The sequence below is a fragment of the Sinohyriopsis cumingii genome, chromosome 5 (assembly GCF_028554795.1).
Source record: "Sinohyriopsis cumingii isolate HCF-2022 chromosome 5, ASM2855479v2, whole genome shotgun sequence".
Classification (NCBI taxonomy): Eukaryota; Metazoa; Mollusca; class Bivalvia; order Unionida; family Unionidae; genus Sinohyriopsis; species Sinohyriopsis cumingii.
Window position 1 is genome coordinate 20,237,083 of NC_142965.1, and position 26,406 is coordinate 20,263,488.

Sequence of the window (26,406 nt, forward strand, 5' to 3'; positions counted from 1 at the left end):
AAAATTGTTGTTAAGAATATAGGCCATGCAAAGGAATGAAAACAGAGAGAAGTAACAATGTTGTTGAGAATACAGGCCATGCAAAGGAATGAAAACAGAGAAGTAACAAAGTAGTTAAGAATATAGGTCATGCAAAGGAATGAAAACAGAGAGAAGTGGCAATGTTGTTAAGCATATAGGCCATGCAAAGTAATGAAAACAGAGAAAAGTAAAAATGTTGTTAAGAATATAGGCCTTGCAAAGAAATGAAAACAGAGAGAAATAACAATGTTGTTAAGAATATAGGCCATGCAAAGGAATGAAAACAGAAGTAACAATGTTGTTAAGAATATAGGCCTCGCAAGGAATGACAACAGAGAGAAGTAACAATGTTGTTAAGAATATAGGCCTCGCAAGGAATGAAAACAGAGAGAAGTAACAATGTTGTTAAGAATATAGGCAATGCAAAGGAACGAAAACAGAGAAGTAAAAATGTTGTTAAAAGAATATAGGCCTTGCAAAGGAATGAAAACAGAAAAGTAACAATGTTGTTGAGAATACAGGCCTCGCAAAGGAATGACAACAGAGAGAAGTAACAATGTTGTTAAGAATATAGGCCATGCAATGGAGTGAAAAGAGAGAGAAGTAACAATGTTGTTAAGAAAATAGGCCTTGCAAAGGAATGAAAAGAGAGATAAGTAACAATGTTGTTAAGAAAATAGGCCTTGCAAAGGAATGAAAAGAGAGATAAGTAACAATGTTGTTAAGAATATAGGTAATGCAAAGGAATGAAAACCGAGTATCATTGTTAACAATACAGATTTTGAAAAGTAATGAAAAGACAGGAGCAACATTATATTAACAACATACATCATGAAAAGGAATGAAACTAGAACTAACAATGTTGATTACAATATGAACTGGAATAAAAACAGTGAACAGTAAGAATGTTGTTTAAGATCTAGGCCATGAATTGGAATAAATATACCAATTACAGCAACATTCCATTTGAAAATATTGTTAAAGATCTAGGCCATGAATGGGAATAAATACACCAATTACAGCAACATTCCATTTGGTGATATTAGGTTAAATATCTAGTGTCATAGCACTATCCACAATAAAAAAGTCATCTGCTGTAGATCTCTGGTTACAATGTACATACCAATTTGCATCATAATATGTTGAATGGTTCCAGTGCTATACTGGTTATAATGTACATACCAATTTGCATAATAATATGTTGAATGGTTCCAGTGCTATACTGGTTACAATGTACATACCAATTTGCATAATAATATGTTGAATGGTTCCTTTGCTATACTGGTTACAATGTACATACCAATTTGCATCATAATATGTTGAATGGTTCCAGTGCTATACTGGTTACAATGTACATACCAATCTGCATCATAATATGTTGAATGGTTCCAGTGCTATACTGGTTACAATGTACATACCAATTTGCATCATAGTATGTGGAATGGTTTCAGTGCTATACTGATTACAATGTACATACTAATTTGCATCATAATACACCACTCCCTCGATAACTCGTGCCCTGATAACTCGCGAACCTGCTTATAACATGGCTCAGGCATGGATCCCATCTTTTAAACCAGAAAATACCCAAAAAATTGATCCCTGTTTGTTGAACTTGAAGAAAATTGTGATCAAAATTGGTAATGGAAACTTGGTTGTATCACTCGTTTTATCATCGAACACTATGAAATATCAAATTTAAAAATAGGTCATACAATTTTTTACATTTACTTTCCAAACAACATTCCTAGTACACCACAATTAATGATATGTAAGGAAATTTTGATCAATGAAAATGTCACTTACACTGAGTGGAGACAGTATTTTAATAAATACAAATTAAATAATTTTTTTTTATCAATTGAAATTTGTGTTCTAGTTTTAAGTGTAATCGTCATAAATACAATGTGTCCTCTTGAAATGAGGAGCCCCGAGTGGCCGAGTGGTCTAAAGCGCTCTTCATTACGGATCACTGCCATCTCACCTCTGTCTGCATGGATTTAAGTCTCGGATTCGGCCAATGTGGATATGTGAGAAAGCTTGCCAGTAGCTTCTCGAGGGTCAATGGTTCTTTCTGTGAATTTCCCAGGTTCTTCCTCCACCATTAATACTGGCCGCCATGTATAGCCTATTGTGTGCTGAAAAATGGTGTTAAACCCTATAACAACAACACCATCCTCTTGAAATTAAACATGAAATGCATCAATCTGTCGTAACAGCTATGTCTGCAAGCATTTCTCTGAGAACCTACTTAAGTGCCGACCATGTTTTGATAACTGACTTCCAGAAGTATTTGTGGTATTGTTGCACTGATTAAAAAGCTGGCCTCCTTTGTATTATCATGTTAATTATGTCTTTTGAATCAAATAAAGGAGATGGAATAAAAGAAAAGTTAAAAGGAACGAAAATCCAACAAATTTAAAATCTAGCAGCCCCGGTTCATGTTGGGTGAACTCACTTCAATATTGTACTAACTGAACAATACAAAAATTGAGTTTCAGCACAGACGATTGTCACATGCATGTTTTTGAAAAAATAGAATCTTGTTTGGTGGTGAATCAACAGTTAGTCTAGTCCACAGCTCTGGGAACTCCCAATTTGGCAGGATAGTATTAAAAACCACTACGGGAACCAGACTCATCAAGAAAACAAAAAGCATTGACGTAATACACAGATTTATTCACATACACATGATGGTTGTTGAAACCAGTTGGAACGATCTTTCATATGTTGGACGTTTTGAAAATAAATGTTATTTAAACAGAATAATGAACAACTTCATTAGAAAAAGCACGTTATTAAAAATTATTATCGACATGATTGTAAAATGAGGATCCAGTAAATAAACAGCCCAGTTCCCCAATGCCACTGCCCCTTCCCTGGTTTTCTCGATGTCAAAGCGATTTTTTTCCAATTTTTGGAAGTCCCTTGGTAACTTGCACCTTGTTAATAGTGCAGTAAATGTTTGTGGACCCCGTTGTGCACGAGTTATTGAGGGAGAGGTGCATATTGAATGGTTTCAGTGCTATAGTGGTTACAATGTACACACCAATTTGCATCATAAAATGCTGAATGGTTCCAGAGTTTTGCTGGTTACAATGTACATACCAAATTGTTTCAAAAAGTGGATTGGTTCCTAAGCAGTACTATTATCAATGTATGTACGAATATTGCATCATAAACTTGAATGGTTCCAGAGATATGCAGGTTACAATGATCTGTTGTTATGGAAATTAAATGTTATTGGTAAAGGCTGATAACTCCATAACATAAATTGGACCTAAAAAAATGAAATTTTTAAAAGAAACATCCCATGATCTGAATGTTATGTGCAAACCCAATGGCATCAAAATTTGCCCACCAATTGATGCAATTGGCATCAAAATTTGTCCATCAACTGATGCAATGGCATCAAAATTCACCCACCAATTGATGCAAGTGGCATCAAAATTCACCCACCAATTGATGCAATGGCATCAAAATTCACCCACCAATTGATGCAATTGGCATCAAAATTCTCCCACCAATTGATGCAATTGGCATCAAAATTTGCCCACCAGTCAATGCAATTTGCATCAAAACTTGCCCACCAATTGATGCAATTGGCATTAAAACTCATCCACCAATTGATGCAATTGGCATCGAAATTATGTGTAAAGTTTGCTGAGGTATGTTTTTTAAAAATAAATGGAAATAGAAAGTCAGATGGACTGAAAAATACAAGGTGATAATGACAGGGCTCTCCCATTTTGGTGTGGGGATTATAACAGAGGAATGAGTGGGTTTCTACAGTATCCCCACCTCTGCAATATTCACTGTATCAATCCATGCAAGAAATGTGTTAATGCAAGTAACAACCTCTTCATTTTAATATTTACAACAGTCATTTATTTTACAAATTATTCATTATATGTACAATCTAAATTTTTAAAAAGTCATTATCTGATAATTATTGTAATATTTCGGTAATTCATCTATTGATGTAGAAATGTTAACACAAAATGGAGACACAAATCCATGCAAAATTAAGGCTTTTGCTTTAAAAAAAATATTAAATAAAAAGAAAATCTATGTTTTTTTTGTAGAAATAAGGAAATATTTAACTTGTAAAGTGGAAACATTTAGTGTTATTACTCACTACTTTGCCACTTGTGTTATTACTCACTACTTTGCCACTTGTGTTATTACTCACTACTATGCAACTTGTGACAATATGATCAGGGGTCATGCTACCAGGCGACTAAGTTGCCTAAAAAATGTAAACTTTGCCTTCTTCTGTGTGGAAAGTGAAGATGACTTTGTCCTGGGATTTTTCTGAGGTACACTGAGTGACCATAGCTACTGAGATGCTCCCTTGCCTTAGCCAGTAGTTGCAGTCTTGTGTTGTAGTTCAAGGCGAAATGTAGGCATCAAGTCATCAAATAGCTGGAGTTGATACCAATTGTGCTGACAAACTCTTGCTCTTTCACAGGCTGGTGTTTTAATACCTGATGGACCATTAACCCTTTCCTGAGTAAATTAGCAACTATGATTGCCCAATTTCTGCAAATTATCCTTTCATGATAAAATTATACAAAATTTTGTTTTGAAACTTAAACAATAAAATGAAAAAAGCAATTTGTTTTTTAAGAAGAGAATCAGAGATCTAAATATTTTAACTGCCATGTGTATATTACTTTATTCATAAAATCAGTCAATTGTAAATGAAACTATCATAATGCTGGACAATGTAGTATCTGGGAAGTACCATTTTATTAGTGTGTCTGTTTTTGTAAACCATTGGGCAAATATATGAAGGAAAATATGTATTTCAAAGAAAATAAAGTCTGAATATAATGTTATTAAATATTTAGCCTAAAAATGCAATTATGTTGGACAGAAACATATGATTCAGTGCTATATAGTGGAATTCACTGTAAGGTCAAAGTTGGAAAAAGGTGAAAATACAAAAAACAAGCAGTGAAGCAAATACTATTTAACAAATGCCTAATATTACTACAAGTATGTAGACAAACAGTAAACCTAACATTGGCAATCCTAGCAATGGACTTTTGTAATGAAGCTAGAAAGTGAGTGGATAGATTAAGAAAATATATCTCTAAAAATAGATGCTCTCACATCTTGTCAATTTGGTTGGAAAGAAGGGTTTAGTTCATTCAACTTGAATGCTTCAGTGTTCTGCCTATGAATAGTTACAGTAAAGTTTTATTAGCAACAAGCAATTAGGACAACGGGTATGATCTAAAGATGGGTGTGCATTTGCTCTCGTGTACATGGTACATGCAGTTGTTTTAAACAAAGTTAAAAATCTTTTCAACTGCTATTTTATAGTGAACTTTGATAATGTAAAAAGACAATAATTCCTGATTAAGGGAAGTTGGTTAAGCATTTTCACTAACTAGCAATCACAATACTTTAATCTAGTTACTCCTTTCAGTTTAAATTCATTACAATATAAAGCTTCTACTCTTTTAAAATCCTAAAGTCAAAATACACTGCATATGAATGTGATAATTTTTATACACATACCAAATGTGGCTATAATATATCAGAAAACTTTCTATTTGAGAAAACTATTTCTTAAAATGAATGCTAAATGCAGATGTGCATACTGGGAAATAATTCAAATAAAAGAACAAAAACACGCACATATTGGATTTCTTGCTTTGCTCCCACTTTGGTCTGTTCAGCTCTCACTTCTCCCTAAAATTCAAGTCTAGCTTGACGCAAGTGTGATGTTTCAACTTCTCTTGTCACATGATTTCTTATATCAACCCAAAAAATGTAGATATCCTCAGCTTAATCTGCACTGTTTTCAGGGTATTATACATATTAGGTACAAAGGGCAGCCTCCTAAGTTTTTATATTAGTTTAAGACCATAGAGTTGTTACACTTCAGGGTATTATACCTAAGTACAAAGGGCAGCCTCCTAAGTTTTTATATTAGTTTAAGACCATGGATTTGTAACACTTCAGGGTGTTATACATATTAAGAACAAAGGGCAGCCTCCTAAGTTTTTATATTAGTTTAAGACCATAGATTTGTAACACTTCAGGGTGTTACACATATTAAGTACAAAGGGCAGCCTCCTAAGTTTTTATATTAGTTTAAGACCATAGATTTGTAACACTTCAGGGTGTTATACATAATAAGTACAAAGGGCAGCCTCCTAAGTTTTTATATTAGTTTAAGACCATAGATTTGTAACACTTCAGGGTGTTGTACATATTAAGTACAAAGGGCAGCCTCCTAAGTTTTTATATTAGTTTAAGACCATAGATTTGTAACACTTCAGGGTGTTATACATATTAAGTACAAAGGGCAGCCTCCTAAGTTTTTATATTAGTTTAAGACCATAGATTTGTAACACTGCAGGGTATTATACCTAAGTACAAAGGGCAGCCTCCTAAGTTTTTATATTAGTTTAAGACTATAGAGTTGTTACACTCCAAGATATTTTACCTGAGTACACAGGGCAGCCTCCTCAGCTTTTATATTAGTTGGTACTGGAAGAATTGATGGTATCTCCTGTGTCAGGGCTATTCTCCACCCATCTGAAATAAATATTGGAACAGGTTGTATGATTTGATTATTTGGAAAATAACATTTTTTGTTCTGATTTCAAAACTTAAAAAATTAGCATATTACTTAAATGGAAATTTGAAATTATAGGTCATGAATGCTGAAATCATATTTCAGAACAATTTTTTAATTTTTTAAAAATGAGATTGAAAAACAGGAAAGGTAATTATAATTTCAAAAGTATATAATGAACAGTAAAATGGTATCAAAAGTGACTATTGTCTTTTAAGATCAACAGTCTTCCCTTGAAAAACACAATACAGTGTAAAAATCTACAAGTCCTTAAGATACTTTATAAGTCATAATTACTAATAAAATCAAAACTGAATGCTTGACTTTCATTGTATGGGGTTTACTGTTATCTTGCTGCTTTTAAAGGAAAGTTGGGAACCAATGTCATGCTGCCCATAAAAGTGGCAAGATAATAAGCACATGTCTATGTCTGCATTAATATAAATTATAATAAAAACAACTTTATTTAAAGAGGGTGACACAATTAGTTGCACGGAACTAATCCTCCTTATGACCCTCTGTTTGATGCATGTTTATACACAGTATGTAGTTGCACAATCAATAAAGAAAGGTACATACAACACTAAATACTTTATACAGAAAAAGAAAAGAAACAAACTAAAAGAAATCCACAGAAATCCCACCTCCACAGCATACAAGTTCATACTTTTAATATAAAATGTATGCAGATTTGTGAATTCTTTCGACCTCACCTCCTTAATCTCTTACAATTGCAAGTGGGTTTTTTACATATACAACAGTTCCAGGCAGGAAAAAAAGATCCATCCTTTGAAGCAGACCAAATGATTGGTATTTTGTTTGATACAACATTCCAGGATGGAGAGAGATCCACCTTTTGGAGTAGACCAAATGATTTGTATTTTGGTAACATATGTAACTATTCCTAGATGGAAAAAGGGACACACCTTTTGGAGCAGTCCAAAAATTGATATTATGTTCACATAGCAACAGTTTCTGGATGGAAAAAAAAATTCAGCAGCCCAAAAAATTGGTGTATTATATGATGGAGAGGAATCAGAGGAAAAATGCACAATTAAGGCTTTTAACTTATTAACCCCTGCCACCTCTATAACTCTTTGTACTTTACCTTCTTCATCTCCCAAGTGCCATGATAACATGGCGCAGTTTACCTAGCTTGTTTCCCGAGCACAGAGCATGAGTGGCAGTATTAGTTTAGGCCTGTATCCCACACGACATGTTAAATCGGCACAAACTATTGGTTGATTTCAAGCCATTTCCTAATTATGCAGGCATTTTAAACAATACAATTTTAGCTTACATATATAGAGTGAACATTGCTGAACAATATTTCGATAGCGGTAAAAATAGTGGAAATGTTTTAGATAGAAGATGATGAAAATTATGAGAATCAGCCGCTGGGAGTAGAATTTTACTTGACAGACTCTGACAGAGTATTCACATGAGGTTAAGTTTGCAAGAGAGATGACAAGTGGAATTTCTGTTTACATAAAATGAAATGAATGTCATGTATTGACAGTGTTAATTACCCAGTGTGAATTCATCATGGATTTTAGGGATTATTCATGGCAAGAGAAACAAATTGGTAAGAAAATCATTTATTTCATCTTTATGCATGAGTTTTATTTCTGCATGTAGTATGAAATTTATACCATTATGTATGTAATTTATTAAGAACTGCTGTGCCAAATTTTAGCTTAATTAAAGAAACATAAATAAGAAAATAACATTTATTGGAAGTAGCTCCCTCTGTAAAAATATGCAAGCCATGTAGTCTCAGCATGTCTCAGGGATACAGGCACTGGTAAGGCTAACACTGCTCTTGGTGATCCCTCTGCACACATGCTGTAGGGGAATGCCTAGCTGTTTGTCTTGAGGGTTAATGAGCTAAGGAACATAATTATGTATATATTTAATTTTCATACCAAGTCCAAGTCCTCAGTCAGGGTTGTTAAGAAACATAATTATAATATTTAATTTTCATACCTAGTCCAAATGCTAAGCCAGGGTTGTCAAGGAGCATAATTATAGATTTAATTTTCATAACAAGTCCAATCGCTTAGTTAGGGTTGTTGAGGAGAATAATTATATAGTTAATTAAGTCCAACTGCTCAGTTAGGGTTGTTAAGGAGCATAATTATAGATTTAATTTTCATAACAAGTCCAATCGCTTAGTTAGGGTTGTTGAGGAGAATAATTATATAGTTAATTAAGTCCAATTGCTCAGTCAGGGTTGTTAAGGAGCATAATTATAGATTTAATTTTCATACCAAGTCCAAGTGCTCAGTCAGGGATGTTATGGAACATAATTACATATTTAATTTTCACACAAGGCATATATGCATCTTTTTTACGTATGAACACATAGTCATTGTAAGTTCATTTTTACTTATGAACACATAATCTTTGCATGTTATTTCTCTCTCTCTTTCCCTTAAACATGTAAGCATAAGACTGGAAAAAAATACTTTTAGCAGCTTAATTATTGACAAGTCCACATGTTTTTTCTTGCGTATTGTCATTTTCAAGGCTGATATAATTCTGCATTTTCATACTTTGGGTGCATTTGTTTTTAAAAATATAATGGATCATTAACCATGGTTTTATTTTCATTGGAATTCCTTATAATCATGTTCTGAGTTTCCAAGACCTGAATAAAGATTTCAAAAATTCTAAAGTAAATTATACGAAATACACTTATACTCATACCAAACTTAAACGTCTGATATTTTACGATGTCTGCATAGTGAATAAGGAGGCGTCCAACTTGATGACCCACTGTAACAATATATCGGAATCTTAGAGTGTTATTAAAAATGATATCTGCAGCTGATGCCTGTAATGCAGCAACATTGACAGTTCCATTGAACCCAAGGCTGACGTCAAACACTATCTCTGAATTTGTTGTATTGGCACTGCAATTAAAATGGAAAAAATTTGTATAAGAGGTAATATGTTTGACATAACATTCAATATGTCTGATAAAACAGACAATATGCTTGACATAAGCAATACGTTTGAAAAGACAATCAATATGTTTGACAGAACAGGCAATATATTGGACATGACAGGCAATGTTTGACAAGACATTCAATATGTTTAAGAAGTCAGGCAATATATTTGACAAGACAGGCAAAACATTTGATGTAACTATATTTCCTAGCACAGATCTGTTATCATGTTTAAATGACTGTGCAAATGGTGACAGACTGCTAAACACTATTCTTCACATAGACACACAGACACACACACACATACATACACACAAACATGTGCACACACATGCACACACAAAGAAACAAATCACCATGAAGCTTGCAATTAGGAGAATTAAAATAAAAACAAAATCAAATATCAAAATGTTTGGCATGGATTCCAGCTTGATAAATCATTTATATAAAAACACTGAAGTCTTTAAATATCAATAATTATCATTACTACAGATAGGACACAATGAAAAACTGCTGGGAAATTTTTCCAGCAAGAGTTTTTACCAAACTTAAAAATGTATACACTATTGCAATCTTGTTTACCAATAAAATAATTTCACAATTCATATCAATATTACTGGCATGAAATGTCAAATTATTGTCTATGACAATTCATGTCACTATTACAGCATGAAATGTCAAATTATAGTCTATGACAATTCATATCAATATCACTGCATGAAATGTCAAATTATTGTCTATGACAATTCATATCACTATTATGGCATGAAATGTCAAATTATAGTCTATGACAATTCATATCAATATTACTGGCATGAAATGTCAAATTATTGTCTATGACAATTCATATCAATATTACTGGCATGAAATGTCAAATTATTGTCTATGACAATTCATATCACTATTACGGCATGAAATGTCAAATTATAGTCTATGACAATTCATATCAATATTACTGGCATGAAATGTCAAATTATAGTCTATGACAATTCATATCACTATTACGGCATGAAATGTCAAATTATTGTCTGTGACAATTCATATTAATATTACTGGCATGAAATGTCATATCATTGTCTGTGACAATTCATATCAATATTACTGGCATGAAATGTCAAATTATTGTCTATGACAATTCATATCACTATTACGGCATGAAATGTCAAATTATTGTCTGTGACAATTCATATTAATATTACTGGCATGAAATGTCATATCATTGTCTGTGACAATTCATATCAATATTACTGGCATGAAATGTCAAATTATTGTCTGTGACAATTCATATCAATATTACTGGCATGAAATGTCATATTATTGTCTGTGACAATTCATATAACTAGTACTGGCATGAAATGTCAAATTTTTTATTGTACAATTTTAATACAATTATCATTAATTGAGTTCATGTTGTCCTTGATAAAAACCATGGTTACTTGATGAATAAATGTACAAGCATTACACTTTATGAGTTCTTGATACAAACCATGGTTACTTGATGAATAAATGTACAAGCATTACACTTTATGAGTTCTTGATACAAACCATGGTTACTTGATGAATAAATGTACAAGCATTACACTTTATGAGTTCTTGATACAAACCATGGTTACTTGATGAATAAATGTACAAGCATTACACTTTATGAGTTCTTGATAAAAACCATGGTTACTTGATGAATAAATGTACAAGCATTACACTTTATGAGTTCTTGATAAAAACCATGGTTACTTGATGAATAAATGTACAGCATTACACTTTATGAGTCCTTGATAAAAACCATGGTTACTTGATGAATAAATGTACAAGCATTACACTTTATGAGTCCTTGATAAAAACCATGGTTACTTGATGAATAAATGTACAAGCATTACACAAGTCCTTGATACAAATCATGGTTACTTGATAAATAAATGTACAGCATTACACTTTATGAGTCTTTGATAAAAACCATGGTTACTTGATAAATAATTGTACAAGCATTGCACTTTATGAGTCCTTGATAAAAACCATGGTTACTTGATGAATAAATGTACAAGCATTACACAAGTCCTTGATTAAAACCATGGTTACTTGATGAATAAATCTACAAGCATTGCACTTTATGAGTCCTTGATAAAAACCATGGTTACTTGATGAATAAATTTACAAGCATTGCACTTTAAGAGTCCTTGATACAAACCATGGTTACTTGATGAATAAATGTACAAGCATTGCACTTTATGAGTCTTTGATAAAAAACATAGTTATTTGATATATAAATATATAAGCACTGCATTTTAAGAGTCCTTGATACAAACCATGGTTACTTGATGAATAAATATACAAGTATTGCACTTTACAAGTCCTTGATAAAAACCATGGTTATTTGACAAATAATTGTACAAGCATGGCACTTTATGAGTCCTTGATAAAAACCATGGTTACTTGATGAATAAATGTACAAGCACTGCACTTTAAGAGTCCTTGATAAAAACGATGGTTACTTGATGAATAAATCTATAAGCATTGCACTTTAAGAGTCCTTGATAAAAACCATGGTTACTTGATGAATAAATGTACAAGCATTGCACTTTAACAGTCCTTGATAAAAATGATGGTTACTTGATCAATTAATCTATAAGCATTGCACATTTAGTGTCTTTGCTATTCCCAACTCTAGGTCTAACATGAACATAACAACTATATATACTGGCCTATAAGCCTTGTAAAACTGCAAGCAACTCAGACCATGATTTGCCATCACATTATGTGCTGGCAGAGTGGGGTCTATGTTCTTTGATCTACTGACTACACCTAACATATTGCAGAGACCCAGACTGGCCAGCACATTATGCCACTATTAAGTGAGTATCTACAACATCAATAATAATGAAAACTGAATCCTGCTGAAACATTAATGGAGAACAATGAAAACATCAGTGTTATTACATACCTAAATTTTGCCTGCGAGGCTTTACATCCTGTATAACCCACCAGCCTAGATAAAAACTTGTCTGTCTGATAAAGAAATAAAACAGTATTGCATTTAATTGAAATTATCTCTAAAAGTATATTGATAAAGTTTTCAATAATTCTTATAAATATGATTGATTAATATAAACTTTCTTTCAAGAATTACAATGCTTCCTTGGTTGATTGCTATGTCAATATTTTAGCAATTAAGGAATGAATATATAATGTTGCATTGGACATTTTATAATTATAACCATGACATTTTGAATCATTTTCATGAATCAAAAAATGTTCAACATGAATAATGACATGATAGGAATATCATGTTATCAAGTGGGAAGTGCAATGTATGGACAAGTAAATGTATTTGTTTCAGAAACCAACCATTTCATTGGAAGGGTGGGGCAGCCTGGGATTTTTTTTCAATGAGAATATTAATCTATTTGTTACTTCAAGATAAAAACAATTTTCAGGTAATATGATGGAAAAATTATTTTTTTTCGACAAATCAGCAGGAGTGCCCTTAATTTAAGATATTTAGGTTGCTGAAAAAAAAATAAAAAAAATCCCCTCCCCCTTTCCTGGAAAATGGAATGTTTGATTCCTCCCCCTCCCCTGGAAAATGAAATGGTCAGTTCATCAATAAAAGAATAGTATTCTCACAGAAAAACTGTACATAGATTGCTAGGTTTTCAGAAGTAAAGAGAATAATAATTAATACAGGCAGGATAGTGAAATTTAATGAGATTGTCCCCCATATTTATCACTTTGGAGTCTTTATAAAGAAAGTATTGAAAAATGTAAAACAAAATGTAGAGACATAAATACAATTACAGAAGAATTATTCTAACTTGGTTTGGTGTTTTATGGCACAACAGCACAAGAAGGTTATTCAGTGCTGAGGACTGGAGTAAAGTACTTTGCCCATGGGTGCATCATGGTAACTGACTGACTGATCCAATAATAGGATTTGAACCTGCACCCTATTGTTCATGAGTCCAGTTCATTGACAACTGAGGCACTAAGACACCTTACTTTGTTGGCTGCATCTTTTGGCAGTTCCCAATGGGTCTATGCCATATCACCAAGTTTCAAGCTATGGCAGTATTATAACTTGTGAGAGTTCCCAATTGGCAATGGCAATGTTGGGAGTTCCCAATGGGCTTATGCAATACTTGGAGTTCCCACTATATGATAATGCTGCATAGAGGTGGCCTGGGACCACTATATATGGTAATGCATGAGATAATGTGAATGTATTAATTTTCATGTGGTTCAATTGTCATTGTTTAGTAAAAATCTATGTTTTCTTTGGAACTGAAATTTATGAACTGATTAAGAATGTCCTATTTTTTCCTTAGAAAGAAAACTGCTTTTTGAGTGTTTCAGTTTCTGCAGTAACCATGAGACTTGAAGAAGGGAAATAGGCCCAATTCACACTCTCACATATCATGAGAACAAGTTCCACTAGAGGAAAGAGTCATGGTGACTAAATGGTTGGCATGCTGGAATTATGACCTTTTGGATATAGGTTCAAATTCTACTACTGAATCAGTCAGGATCAGCTACTGTGGTGCATCTTGGGTACTTTATTCCAGCCCTTATTACCAAATAGCCTACTTGTGTTGCTGTCGATTTATAGTATTCAAGATGGAATGAAAGATTTAAACATGGACCAGAATGTAAATACATAAAGACATGGTTATATCCAAAGGATTAAGATGAAGGCATGATGGATTAAGATGAAGGCATGATGGATTAAGATGAAGGCATGAATGTGAATGTTAGCTACATACCTCATTACAGAAACTCATAGTGTATAGGATAAACTGACTTGATGATTTATCTTCCAAAGCTGAACTCCATGTTAAATTCAGAATACGGAAATTGAGAGGCACATTAGTGGTTTCAATATATGTGACAAATGGAAAGAGTAAGTCTCCCAGTTGGTATACAAGCCACTCATTAAATCTTAATTTCGGAAGCGTTTCATTGATAGCCATGTTGAACTGAGTTTGCAGGGTCTGAGTAGAAAGATTGCCCTCAAACTGAAGTGTGAACTCGACTTGGCTGGGTCCTTGCCTGGAAAGATCAAAAGTAAAATTTTTTAAAAATTGAAATGTCAGAAAAAATATAGTAGTATCCAGAAATAAAGTCCTGAGTTTATTGTTTCTGTTCATACACTTCAAATATGGGCATGGATCCACCAAAGCATGGAAATGGATCCTCCAAAGCATGGGCATGAATCCTCCCAAACCATGAACATGTATCCCCCAAAGTATGGGCATGGATCCCCTAAAGTATGGGCATGGATCCCCAAAGTCTGGGTGTGGATCCCACGAAGTATGGGTATGCATCCTCCAAAGTATCAGCATACATCCCCCAAAGTATGGGCATGGATCCCCTGAAGTATGGGTATGGATCCCCCAAAGTATGGGCATGCATCCTCCAAAGTATCAGCATACATCCCCCAAAGTATGGGCATGCATCCCCAAAGTATAGGCATGGATCCCCAAAGTATGGGCATGGATCCCCCAAAGTATGGGTATGGATCCCCCAAAGTATGGGCATGCATTCTCCAAAGTATCAGCATACATCCCCCAAAGTATGGGCATGGATCCCCCAAAGTATGGGTATGGATCCCCTGAAGTATGGGCATGGATCCCCCAACGTATGGGCATCCATAATACAAAGTACGGACAACCCCCAAAGTATGGGCATGCATACCCCAAAGTATGGGTATGGATCCCCCAAAGTATGGGTATGGATCCCCTGAAGTATGGGCATGCATTCTCCAAAGTATCAGCATACATCCCCAAAGTATGGATATGGATCCCCTGAAGTATGGGCATGCATTCTCCAAAGTATCAGCATACATCCCCAAAGCATGGATATGGATCTGCCAAAGTATGGGCATGGATACCCCAAAGTATGGGCATGGAACCCCCAAAGTATGGGCATGCATTCTCCAAAGTATCAGCATACATCCCCAATGCATGGATATGGATCCCCCAAAGTATGGGCATGGATACCCCAAAGTATGGGCATCCATAATACAAAGTATGGACATATAACCCCCAAAGTATGGGCATGCATGCCCCAAAGTATCAGCATACATCCCCTAAAGTATGGGCATGGATCCCTTCAAAGAAGGGATATCCTAAAGTATGGACATACATTCCCCAAAGTATCAGCATGCATCCTCCAAAGTATCAGCATACATCCCTCATAGTATGGGCATGTATCCCCCAAAGTATGGGCATATATCCCCTAAAGTATGGGAATGGATCCCTTCAAAGAATGAATATGGATCATTTAAAGTGTGGACATAGCTCCCCCAAAAATGGTCATACAACCCCCAAAGTCTGTGGTCATGGAACCCCCAAAGTATAGGCATACATACCCCAAAGTATGGGCATGGATCCCTCCCCAGAATGGATTCCCTAAAGCATGGACACCCATCCCCTAAAGTATGGGCATGCATCCTCAAGGTATGGACATGGATCCCCAAAGCATGGACATGCATCCCCTAAAGTATGGGCATGCATCCCCAAGGTATGGACATGGATCCCCAAAGCATGGACATGCATCCCCTAAAGTATGGGCATGCATCCCCATGGTATGGACATGGATCCCCAAAGCATGGACATGCATCCCCTAAAGTATGGGCATGCATCCCCAAGGTATGGACATGGATTCACAAAGTATGGACATGGATCCCCAAAGTATGGACATGCATCCCCTAAAGCATGGGCATGCATCCCCTAAAGTATGGGCATGCATCCCCAAGGTATGGACATGGATTCACAAAGTATGGACATGGATCCCCAAAGTATGGACATGGGTCCCCAAAAGTATGGGCATGGGTCCCCTATCAGCATGGGTCTCCTAAAGTATGGACTTGATCCCTTAAAGTATGGTATGGATCCTTGAAGTATGTGTATGAATCCCTCCAAAGTGTGGTCATTTGTCCCCCAAGTATGGTCATGGATCCCTCCAAAGTGTGGTCATGGACCCCCAAAGCATGGTCAGAGATCCCCCAAAGTATATGTTCATGGATCGCCAAAAGCCTGAGCTTGCATCCCCCAAAGCATGGGCATGGATCACTTCAAAGTATGGAGATGGATCCAACATAAAGACTTGAATTCAGAGTGAGATTCAAATAAGGATACATTCTTGGATTATATTCTTGTGATTCAACCAAAAGACTGTTGGCACATCACCATGATACATGCCATCATAGGCACATCAACAATTACAGTCTTGGATTTAGTTTTGAATGACACTAAAGTTTATTTTAAACTTTAATCATTAGGACTTGTGTTAGAAATTCTAGGATAATTTGGGATTTAATTGCAATACCGTAAGTTATGTTTTACATTTTCACTTTGCATTTTAGGGAAATAAATTATTTGTTGAAATTTGCAAATGTTGTTACTTCTCTTTACTTATTATTTGAAGAACATAGAATTGTTAATAACATACTGAAACACATTATGAATATTGGATGATTAAACTGTATATAATCCAATCATGTTTATCTATGCACAAATCAGTATAAAAAAAAGTAATTTTCAAGACAACCCTCCAAAGTCAAGGATTTTTAAGTTTGTATAAACCATGGGAATTAAGTGAATAGACAATTATGTTACACTTACCTGAAAGAGTTGATCATAGAGCCTTTATAAGTTGGGAATTTTGTTGGATACATTGACATCAGCTGATTCACCTATATGAAAAGGAAAATGGAAGGTGAATAATATATTTTTAAAATTATATTATGCATTTTGTTTGCATGCATTTCCACTGTACTAAACACTCACACTTGTCTATTTTGGATTTGGGTTTCCCTTCCTAGTCATCTTCTTCTTTCATGATGTGTGTGTGTGTGAGAGAGAGAGAGACAGAGAGAGAGAGAGAGAGAGAGAGAAGTGCTATCTTAAAAACAGCTGACTCAATCATTAGTACAAAGTATCAAATGCTTCAAAATACTTGCTGTCACTCAATGGCACTTCCAGGTAGAATAAGACTTGTTTTTCTACAACATCCATTCCAGAAGGATTATTTAAAAGGTGAAAACTTACACTGTTGGAAAATGCATTTGATTTCTGCTGGAATAATGCTGATGCAGGATTTGCCAGATCAGTGTTCCATGTGAGGTTCAGGACATCTTTGGTCAGTGTGAGGTTTGTAATGATATAGTCCTGGTAGTAGATTAGGATTTTCCCAATGACGACTCCTAGAGCATTTCCATATGGTATTTTTTGAAAATTCTCAAACAGGACCCCTGTCACGAGATTAATAGGACTTGTTTGAGGAACTCCCCTAAAAACGGCATCCCATCCGATCCTTGCTGGACCATTCCTGCCAAGAAATGATGAATTGTTAAAAAGATAATCTTAAATTAGAACTTGAAAAAACTAATTAACCTCTGCTATGAGTGACCACCTGTTATTCATAACCAAAACTGTTGTGTAAATATTGATTTTGTTATAACAGTTCAATGTCACAAGTGACCACCTGCTGATTGCAATAAGTGATTGTCAGCTATATATGTATTTGAACTCTGCTACAAATCACTGCTTTGCAAAACTGTACAATTGACCTTTGTTTAATCTTCTACAATAATGATGACCTTTGTTTAATCTTCTGAATGACCATTTTGTAATCTTCTGTAACATTGATGATCTTCGTTTAATCTTCAGGAGCAATGACGCAGGCAGAGTGCGGATTATTCTAAACCCAGGTAAGAAAAGAGTTGACTACAGACCTGAATTTCAGTGACTTTTAGACTGAACAATAGGAAATGAGAGTTCAACAGCAAGAAGTGGAGGCAAAGCAAGAAATGCAATATTTATGATAAGGTCACTATTATTGATATATTAACATGTTAACAAACATAATTGACTGTTTAATGATAGGTGTGTATTTCTATTGCTACTTAAAATTATTTTGACATGAATACATGTCAGGAAAAACTCTGAATAAAGAATAAAATATAGGAGCAGTCTATAATTGTGGGTTGAAATCTGATCTTTAAAACTGGCCATTCTGTACAAATCTGTTATGAGAAAGCTCATGTCTTGAGGTCATTTTTTTTTGACTATCTGAGGAGCTGGTCTCTCAAGATGGCTGTACTCCATTTTAAAAATGCTGTTAGGTCAATGATATTTTACTAGTTTAAATTGGTTTCTTGTCTTATGTTTCATTCTGAAATCAGATCTTAAGCTTTACTACAGCAATTGAAAGCAATCTCTTACTTTGTTGTAATAGATTAAAAAAATTATTTGATGTATATGTACCCTATCCTAAATCCTTCAACTCTCTGGATCTCAATGGAAATGCATTTAAAAAAAACAGTCTTAATGGGTCATCTTGGTGCATTAACATTTTTTTAAATCTGTATTTTTCCTTTTTTGCTTTTATCAATTGTTTTGTTACCTGAAAAGGTGTCCTAGTGTGTTCGCTAGTACTGATATATATATATATATATATATATATATATATATATATATATATATATATATATATATATATATATATATATATATGTGGTATTATGTTATTAAATTGCCATTGTGGGCATTGTAGTGCCTAAGACTTACCCATCTTATGTTGTTATGACAATCTATTTGATATGACAGCTTTGCACCTTAACTTTGTAGACTGCACTGTGCTTTGTCATCTTTTCCTGGACACCTACATTATTACCAGTATTGTTAACATTTTATCAACAGCTCAATTAACTATGAAAACATTAACATGCATCAATATCTGGCACCATGGAATTTTCCATTCCAAATGATGCTGTCATTTAATTTTGGTGTTCACTAACATCATGCCTCAATATCTGGCACCATGGAGTTTTCCATTCCAAATGATGCTGTCATTTAATTTTGGTGTTCACTCACATCATGCCTCAGTATCTGGCACTATGGAATTTTCCATTCCAAATGATGCTGTCATTTAATTTTGGTGTTCACTTACATCATGCCTCAATATCTGGCACTATGTAATTTTCCATTCCAAATGATGCTGTCATTTAATTTTGGTGTTCACTCACATCATGCCTCAATATCTGGCACCATGGAGTTTTCCATTCCAAATGATGCTGTCATTTAATTTTGGTGTTCACTCACATCATCCCTCAATATCTGGCACTATGGAATTTTCCATTCCAAATGATGCTGTCATTTAACCTTAGTGTTCACTCACATCATGCCTCAATATCTGGCACCATGGAGTTTTCCATTCCAAATGATGCTGTCATTTAATTTTGGTGGTCACTCACATCATGCCTCAATATCTGGCACTATGGAATTTTCCATTCCAGATGATGCTGTCATTTAATTTTGGTGGTCACTCACATCATGCCTCAATATCTGGCACTATGGAATTTTCCATTCCAAATGATGCTGTCTTTTAACCTTAGTGGTCACTCACATCATGCCTCAATATCTGGCATTATGTAATTTTCCATTCCAAATGATGCTGTCATTTAATTTTGGTGGTCACTCACATCATGCCTCAATATCTGGCACTATGGAATTTTCCATTCCAAATGATGCTATCTTTTAACCTTCATGGTCACTCACATCATACCTCAATATCTGGTACTATGGAATTTTCCATTCCAAATGATGCTGTCTATTAACCTTAGTGGTCACTCACATCATGCCTCAATATCTGGTACTAAGGAATTTTCCATAGCAGATGATGCTGTCTTTTAACCTTCGTGGTCACTCACATCCACAATATCTGGTACTATGGAATTTTCCATTCCAAATGATGCTGTCTTTTAACCTTAGTGGTCACTCACATCATGCCTCAATATCTGGCATTATGTAATTTTCCATTCCAAATGATGCTGTCTTTTAACCTTCATGGTCACTCACATCATACCTCAATATCTGGTACTATGGAATTTTCCATTCCAGATGATGCTGTCTTTTAACCTTAGTGGTCACTCACATCATACCTCAATATCTGGCATTATGTAATTTTCCATTCCAGATTATGCTGTCATTTACCTTAGTGTTCACTCATTGTCCACCAGCATTTTTTATAATAAATTAATTATTGAATGAATTACTTTATTTTTTAAATTAATAATTCATTGATTAAATGACAGACTGTGTGTTTCAATAAACATTATCCCTTTTGTTATTAATTCAACCTTGAAATAAATTAAATCAAGTTCTCCTGGGTGTGCCTTCAACCTCAAAAATATGCTACACTAGCAGCTGTCAAAGTCTTTACTTTGCAACTAGCCCAGTTAGCAACAACTTTTGAATATTTTGATTGCCAAATAATTATGTTGTTTTAAATGGACATAAATTGCCATCAGTTTTATCCCCTTTTGCAATTTTGGAAACTCCTAGTGCCAATGTAAACATGGATGGCCATGCACTAAAGAAAAGTGTTACGGAATATTTTTATTTTTTGTCTGGATGAAAAGTGCACCCACGGATCAAGACATTTTTATAAGTCTCTGGTATGACTCAGCCAGGGTTCGAACCCACGACCTCCTGCATCTGAGGCAGATTCTCTAACTACTAGGCCATCGGAGCAGTTCCATCTGGTTCAAGAAAAGGTAACAATTCCCACTAACCATTTTTTACATGAAATTATTTAATTAAGCAAGTACATCACTGCCATCATTTGCCTCTTCAGTACTGACTGCCATTTTGTTGTCTGTATGTTAAAACTCAATTTTAAATCATTTTCTCTTTACAAGCTTTGAGTTTTTTCTAAACTTGTGTTGTCACTGCATGATATATTTGTGTATCTTCTACTTTTATTTCCTTCTTTTTAAAAGAGTGCACTTAAAAAAAAGATGCCATACATTATGGCTAAATTCACACTTCTGTGAAGTGGTAGATGAAATGTAATGAACTTATGACTGGAATTGTATCCCTATTGACAAGGCTAAGTATGACTGGAATCATATTCCATATGAAATGGGTTAATATTATTATCATTACAGATTCCATAAAATACAGTATTTGACCTTAAGTCATTACAACTTTTGGTAGGTAATTTGAGGTATTTGATGAACACAATAGGGTCCATTTTTGAGATGAGCAAGTCGTAATCTTTCTACCCTAAACTGGACCGGACTGAAAAATAAACAATTTTACAATCTGAATCTTACTGGGATAAAATATTTGTTGCAAAATAATAAGAGAAAAATTAAACAACTTTATATATCAGCATTTTCTTCGGACATCTGTGGTTCTGAGGAATTGTCGGCTAAATACATGTGAGAAAACATAATAACCGACTTTGTTCATAACTTTCATGTAAATAGCCACAGCAAAATACACATCAAGAAAAACTAAAATTCCTTGAAACAATGTTAAGTTGGATCATAACCATGAAAACATCTATTTTTTTCCCACTAACCCAAAATTTTAATTAATTGAAACATATAAAGATATCCTTGCTTGTGTAGAGATATGAAAATAAACTCACAGGAATTCTCGCACCACACATTCTTTGTAGTCAGGAATAATGTTTGTAAATCCTGCCATCAGTTTGTTTACCTGTATAAAAAAAACAATATATGTTTACCTGTATAAAATAACAGTATATTATGTTTACCTGTATAAAATAACAATATATTATGTTTATGTGTATAAAATAACAATATATTATAGATACCTGTATAACATTATGTTATAATTATGTGTATAAAATAACAATATATTATATATACCTGTATAAAGTAACAATATGTTATGCTTATGTGTATAAAATAACAATTATGTTTACCTGGATAAAGTAACAATATATTATGTTTACCTGTATAAAATAACAAAATATTATGTTTACCCAGACAAAATAGCAATATATTATGTTTACCGGTATAAAAAAGCAAATTTGTTTACTTGGATAAAATAACAATATACATGTATTATGTTTACCTGGAAGAAATAGCAATATATTATGTTTACCTGGATAAAATAATATATTATAAAGGTATGCAGTAAATGGGATATTTGTATTCTTTAAATGAACATTTATAAAAAGATTAAAAAAATTATACATGTATTTTATTTTTTATTAGTCCTGAATCATTTTGGGTATTGATATTCACACAATATCAATTTATATATGTATCCACCCATGTATTCATCCATCCAAATCAACCCATACAACATCAGTTTATACATCTATCCAACCATTTATTCATCCATCCATTAATCAACCCATATATCCATCCATCCACCCATGAATCTATATTTACCTAGCACCAGAACTATTCCAAAGAGAAATCATAACGTGCCATTTTTACAAAAACAGCAAAATTAGTTCGATTTTGGGACATACATCATTAGAGCCCTTCATATGAAAAGTATCAATGTAGAAAATAATAATACCCGTACAGAAATTTCTCATGGATTCCGTATGGAATACTTATGGAATCTGTATGGAAGAGATATAGACTGAAAAACTTATGGAATCGGACAATTTATTCCATATCAATTCCATAAGTACTTCACAGCAGGTGAAAATTCCATATGGAATAAAGTTGCAACTTTAATCCATAAGCACTTTTTTCCATATGGAAAGCAGGCTCATGTATTATAGCATCATGGAAAATACTCTCTGAAGAATTAATAATCTAAACTATCTGATTAATATAGAAATATTGGTGGATGTTAGAGCACATGTATATGTCAGTGTAGCTGATGTAGAAGGATGAATGTATACTCATATAAATTTGAAGAAACACATGTATGTCAGTTTTCTTTAATTTATTTCCACAGATGTTTAAAAGCAAAGACATGACCAAAAAAGTAGGGAAAATGTAAACATGATCAGAAAATCAATATCTGGTAGTACAAGCATAGATGAATCTTTGGACTTAGAAAATCTGGTGCAAGGTGGATTTTGGGCTTGATCTAATGTTTATTCTGAAAAGTAATTTTGTTGGCTTCCCATTAAAATATGCTCTACAAAAATCATACCCTAGTGAAAATGTGACTTAAATTTCATCAATAAACATTTCTTCACATTCACTGAAAGGTCCTTTTTCACTAAAACTATGGTATTTTTGGAGCTTTTACCAAAATTTCTGAAAATATCAGTGAAATTTTGTGATTGAAATTTCACTGACTCTGCCAATATTTCTGAAAATATCAGTGGGAATTTGTGATTGAAATTTCACTGAATGTCAAAAATTCTAAAAAATATAGTGATATTTTGTGATTGTAATATCACTGACATTTTAGTAAAAAAATATCAATACAATATAAAATTTATTTTTGTTTCTTGTATAATTTGATTGATTTTCACCAGCATTTATATTCCCTGTTTCTGATAGCTGTAATTGTATTGTTTATTTTGGGAACAATAACTTCTTTCCACATCTTTCTGTATTATATTTCTTTATCAAATTTTGTTATTGTTGTTGTTGTATTTTTTTAAACTTAAACTGGATTTAACTGCCCTCAAACAAGTTTTCTTGTTTTCTGTTTTGTATCAGAATTTCGCTCTTCTCCTGACCTGAATCTGATTTTCCTCGATACGGACCCTTTTTTTAATATCGTCTCCGAATTTTTTTTAAAATAATGCTTTATCCAGTCCCATTCCACAACAGGCTTTCTAATAAGTATTTGTTCTGTTTATTATTTAAAGGATGATCGTTGTAAAGAGCTTTCTGATTAGTCAAAATTTTGTATTTGCCCAATGAATCGTTGTGTAATGGAAACTGACAGGAATGCTAAACATGGCGATTTGAGCGGGATACTAGTTTGAAAAATGTGCGGCAAAGAGAATAGCTTTAATGCAAAATCAATGGGAGCGTAAATTAGTCAGTCTGTATGAAAGCTGAACGCCAGGACTAGTATTTTGCTTTTTGTGCCATAAACAGCTCTACAGTAGCGGCTAACGTGCTAAATAGGAAAAGGAATTGAACCAGGATTAACTTCCAGGATGAATTTAAGGAGGACAGCTTATATATCACTGGTGGGAATTCTTGCGAAATACCAATGACTATCAAAGATCGTCATATCTTTGCGGAATTTTCTTGGCCCACACGTAGAATCATCGTTCAATATCGTGAGGCATTATCGTGTATATTATCAAAATATTCTAGGTGTGTTGGAATTCAGTGTAAAATAAGAGTAATTATATCATGATAAATGTTTGTCACGGCTGCTTATGGAATAAGGACTAATTCAAGAGACCACAACAGCATCATAGTTTTTACATTAATCAAAAATCAAGTTGCAGTACAAGTGACATGGCAGGCTTTTAGAATTTCTTCTTTTCATGTCTCAAATGGATGATTTTCTGTAATTTTGCATTATTTTCACAGTTGAATTTTTAAATGCAGATCAATATTTTATATATGTTTATGTGTTCACAGATGCCTGCGCATGTATTACAGGTTTGATACTTTGATTTTTAAAATCACTTAATTATTTAGTGTCAAGCCAGATTCTTCACATGTTGTATATACTGTAAATATTGTACATAACAGATAGAAGGCCTCAAGGTAGATTAGTTCTGTAATTAAGTTACTTTCTCTAAATAAATTCATTATTATTATTATTTTTATTATTATTATTAACTCCCATATCTCTAGCCTTGGATGTCATATACACCACTCCCTCGATAACTCGCGCACATCGGGGTCCAGAAACATTGACCGCACTATAAGCGAGGGGCGAGTTATCGAGGGACCTATAAAATAAGCCCAAAACCAATAAAGTGATTGATGACATAACGGAAAAATAAGGGGGGGGTAGGCAGATTATACTGTTGAATACTATCTTTATAATTGATTAACTGTTAATAAATATCTCTTCATAACGGTGTACTTTATTATTTTCTCATAGGACAACATTAAAAGTTTCAGGATAAATTACAGTATATTGAGGCGATCATTGAATACATTATTCCACGTGGTTTCCATTCGCTTTACGTAGTCAACATTTTGGGTCTCCAGCCACCTTATGGCAATATCAAAATATTTGCTTCCTGTGGAGAGGGGTGGGGGTACAACATCTGTGTCTGCATCACTTTCAACACATTGTGTACTACGTCACTAAGTTTTATGTTGAATTGTATACATTCTAGTTTTATTGTTTGAGCCAAATTAGAAGTTTTTTATACACAAAAGATCGACTCTTTTCGAGAAACAGTGTCGATCGAACGATAGATAGATAGATTTGAATGCGATAGAAGTAAAATGGAAAACAAAAAAAAAACAAGAGTTAATCAGTACTGACATATTTAATTGGTCTACAAATTTAAAACAACGTAAATTAGAACAAGTTAATACTTGCTGTTTGTGTCACGCTTGACAAATATCAATTCACTTTTTGAAAAAATCAGTTAATTTTTTTTGTGTGTGTTACTCCTTGGTTTCTCTGCTGCTGAGCAAAATCCCTCAGATTTCTCAACTGCATGAGCTTTACGTAGTCAACATTTTGGGTCTCCAGCCACCTTATGGCAATATCAAAATATTTGCTTCCTGTGCAGAGGGGTGGGGGTGCAACATCTGTGTCTGCATCACTTTCAACACTTGTGTTACTCCAGTTAGAATCGTCTTCTGCTGCAAATTTGTTCGCTATAGAAATAATTATAGTTTCATCTGACATGTATTCGGCTGTAGGGCAATCATTGTCAGCACAAATCCACTCCTCCATCAAGAGAAATGCCCATCTCAGGACCATGAATCTGTACTAATGTCTCCCAAACAGCCTCGGCATTAATGACATCAGTTTCACTGAAACATTCGAAGTCACTATCATCGTTGTTGTCTCTGTTACTGGTTTGCTTTATGTCAAAGGCAGCTCCAAGACCCTTAATCCAGCACCCGAGGTCTCTTGTAATCGATTTTTTTTTTTAATGCAACAAACACTTCCCCAA

General features: G+C 34.0%; 1 protein-coding gene and 1 long non-coding RNA gene across 4 annotated transcripts in view; one reads left to right on the forward strand and one right to left on the reverse strand.

The window, feature by feature from the left end:
• The window catches only part of LOC149798746 (uncharacterized), a 126,792-nt gene extending 104,800 nt beyond the window's left edge, over positions 1-21,992 (forward strand). For all 3 annotated transcript variants that reach the window (XR_016421025.1, XR_016421024.1, XR_016421023.1), the window contains one exon: positions 18,228-21,992. This is a non-coding gene — a long non-coding RNA (uncharacterized LOC149798746). The remainder of the gene's footprint in view (positions 1-18,227) is intronic.
• LOC149798748 (uncharacterized) overlaps positions 1-26,406 on the reverse strand; it is a 337,174-nt gene that overhangs the window by 27,072 nt on the left and 283,696 nt on the right. The window contains exons 80-86 of the mRNA XM_089957621.1: positions 21,997-22,067; positions 17,607-17,886; positions 17,181-17,251; positions 14,319-14,604; positions 12,503-12,567; positions 9,326-9,531; positions 6,485-6,576 (exon numbers count right to left, since the gene is read on the reverse strand). Coding sequence (XP_089813747.1) covers positions 6,485-6,576; positions 9,326-9,531; positions 12,503-12,567; positions 14,319-14,604; positions 17,181-17,251; positions 17,607-17,886; positions 21,997-22,067 — 1,071 coding nt within the window. The remainder of the gene's footprint in view (positions 1-6,484; positions 6,577-9,325; positions 9,532-12,502; positions 12,568-14,318; positions 14,605-17,180; positions 17,252-17,606; positions 17,887-21,996; positions 22,068-26,406) is intronic.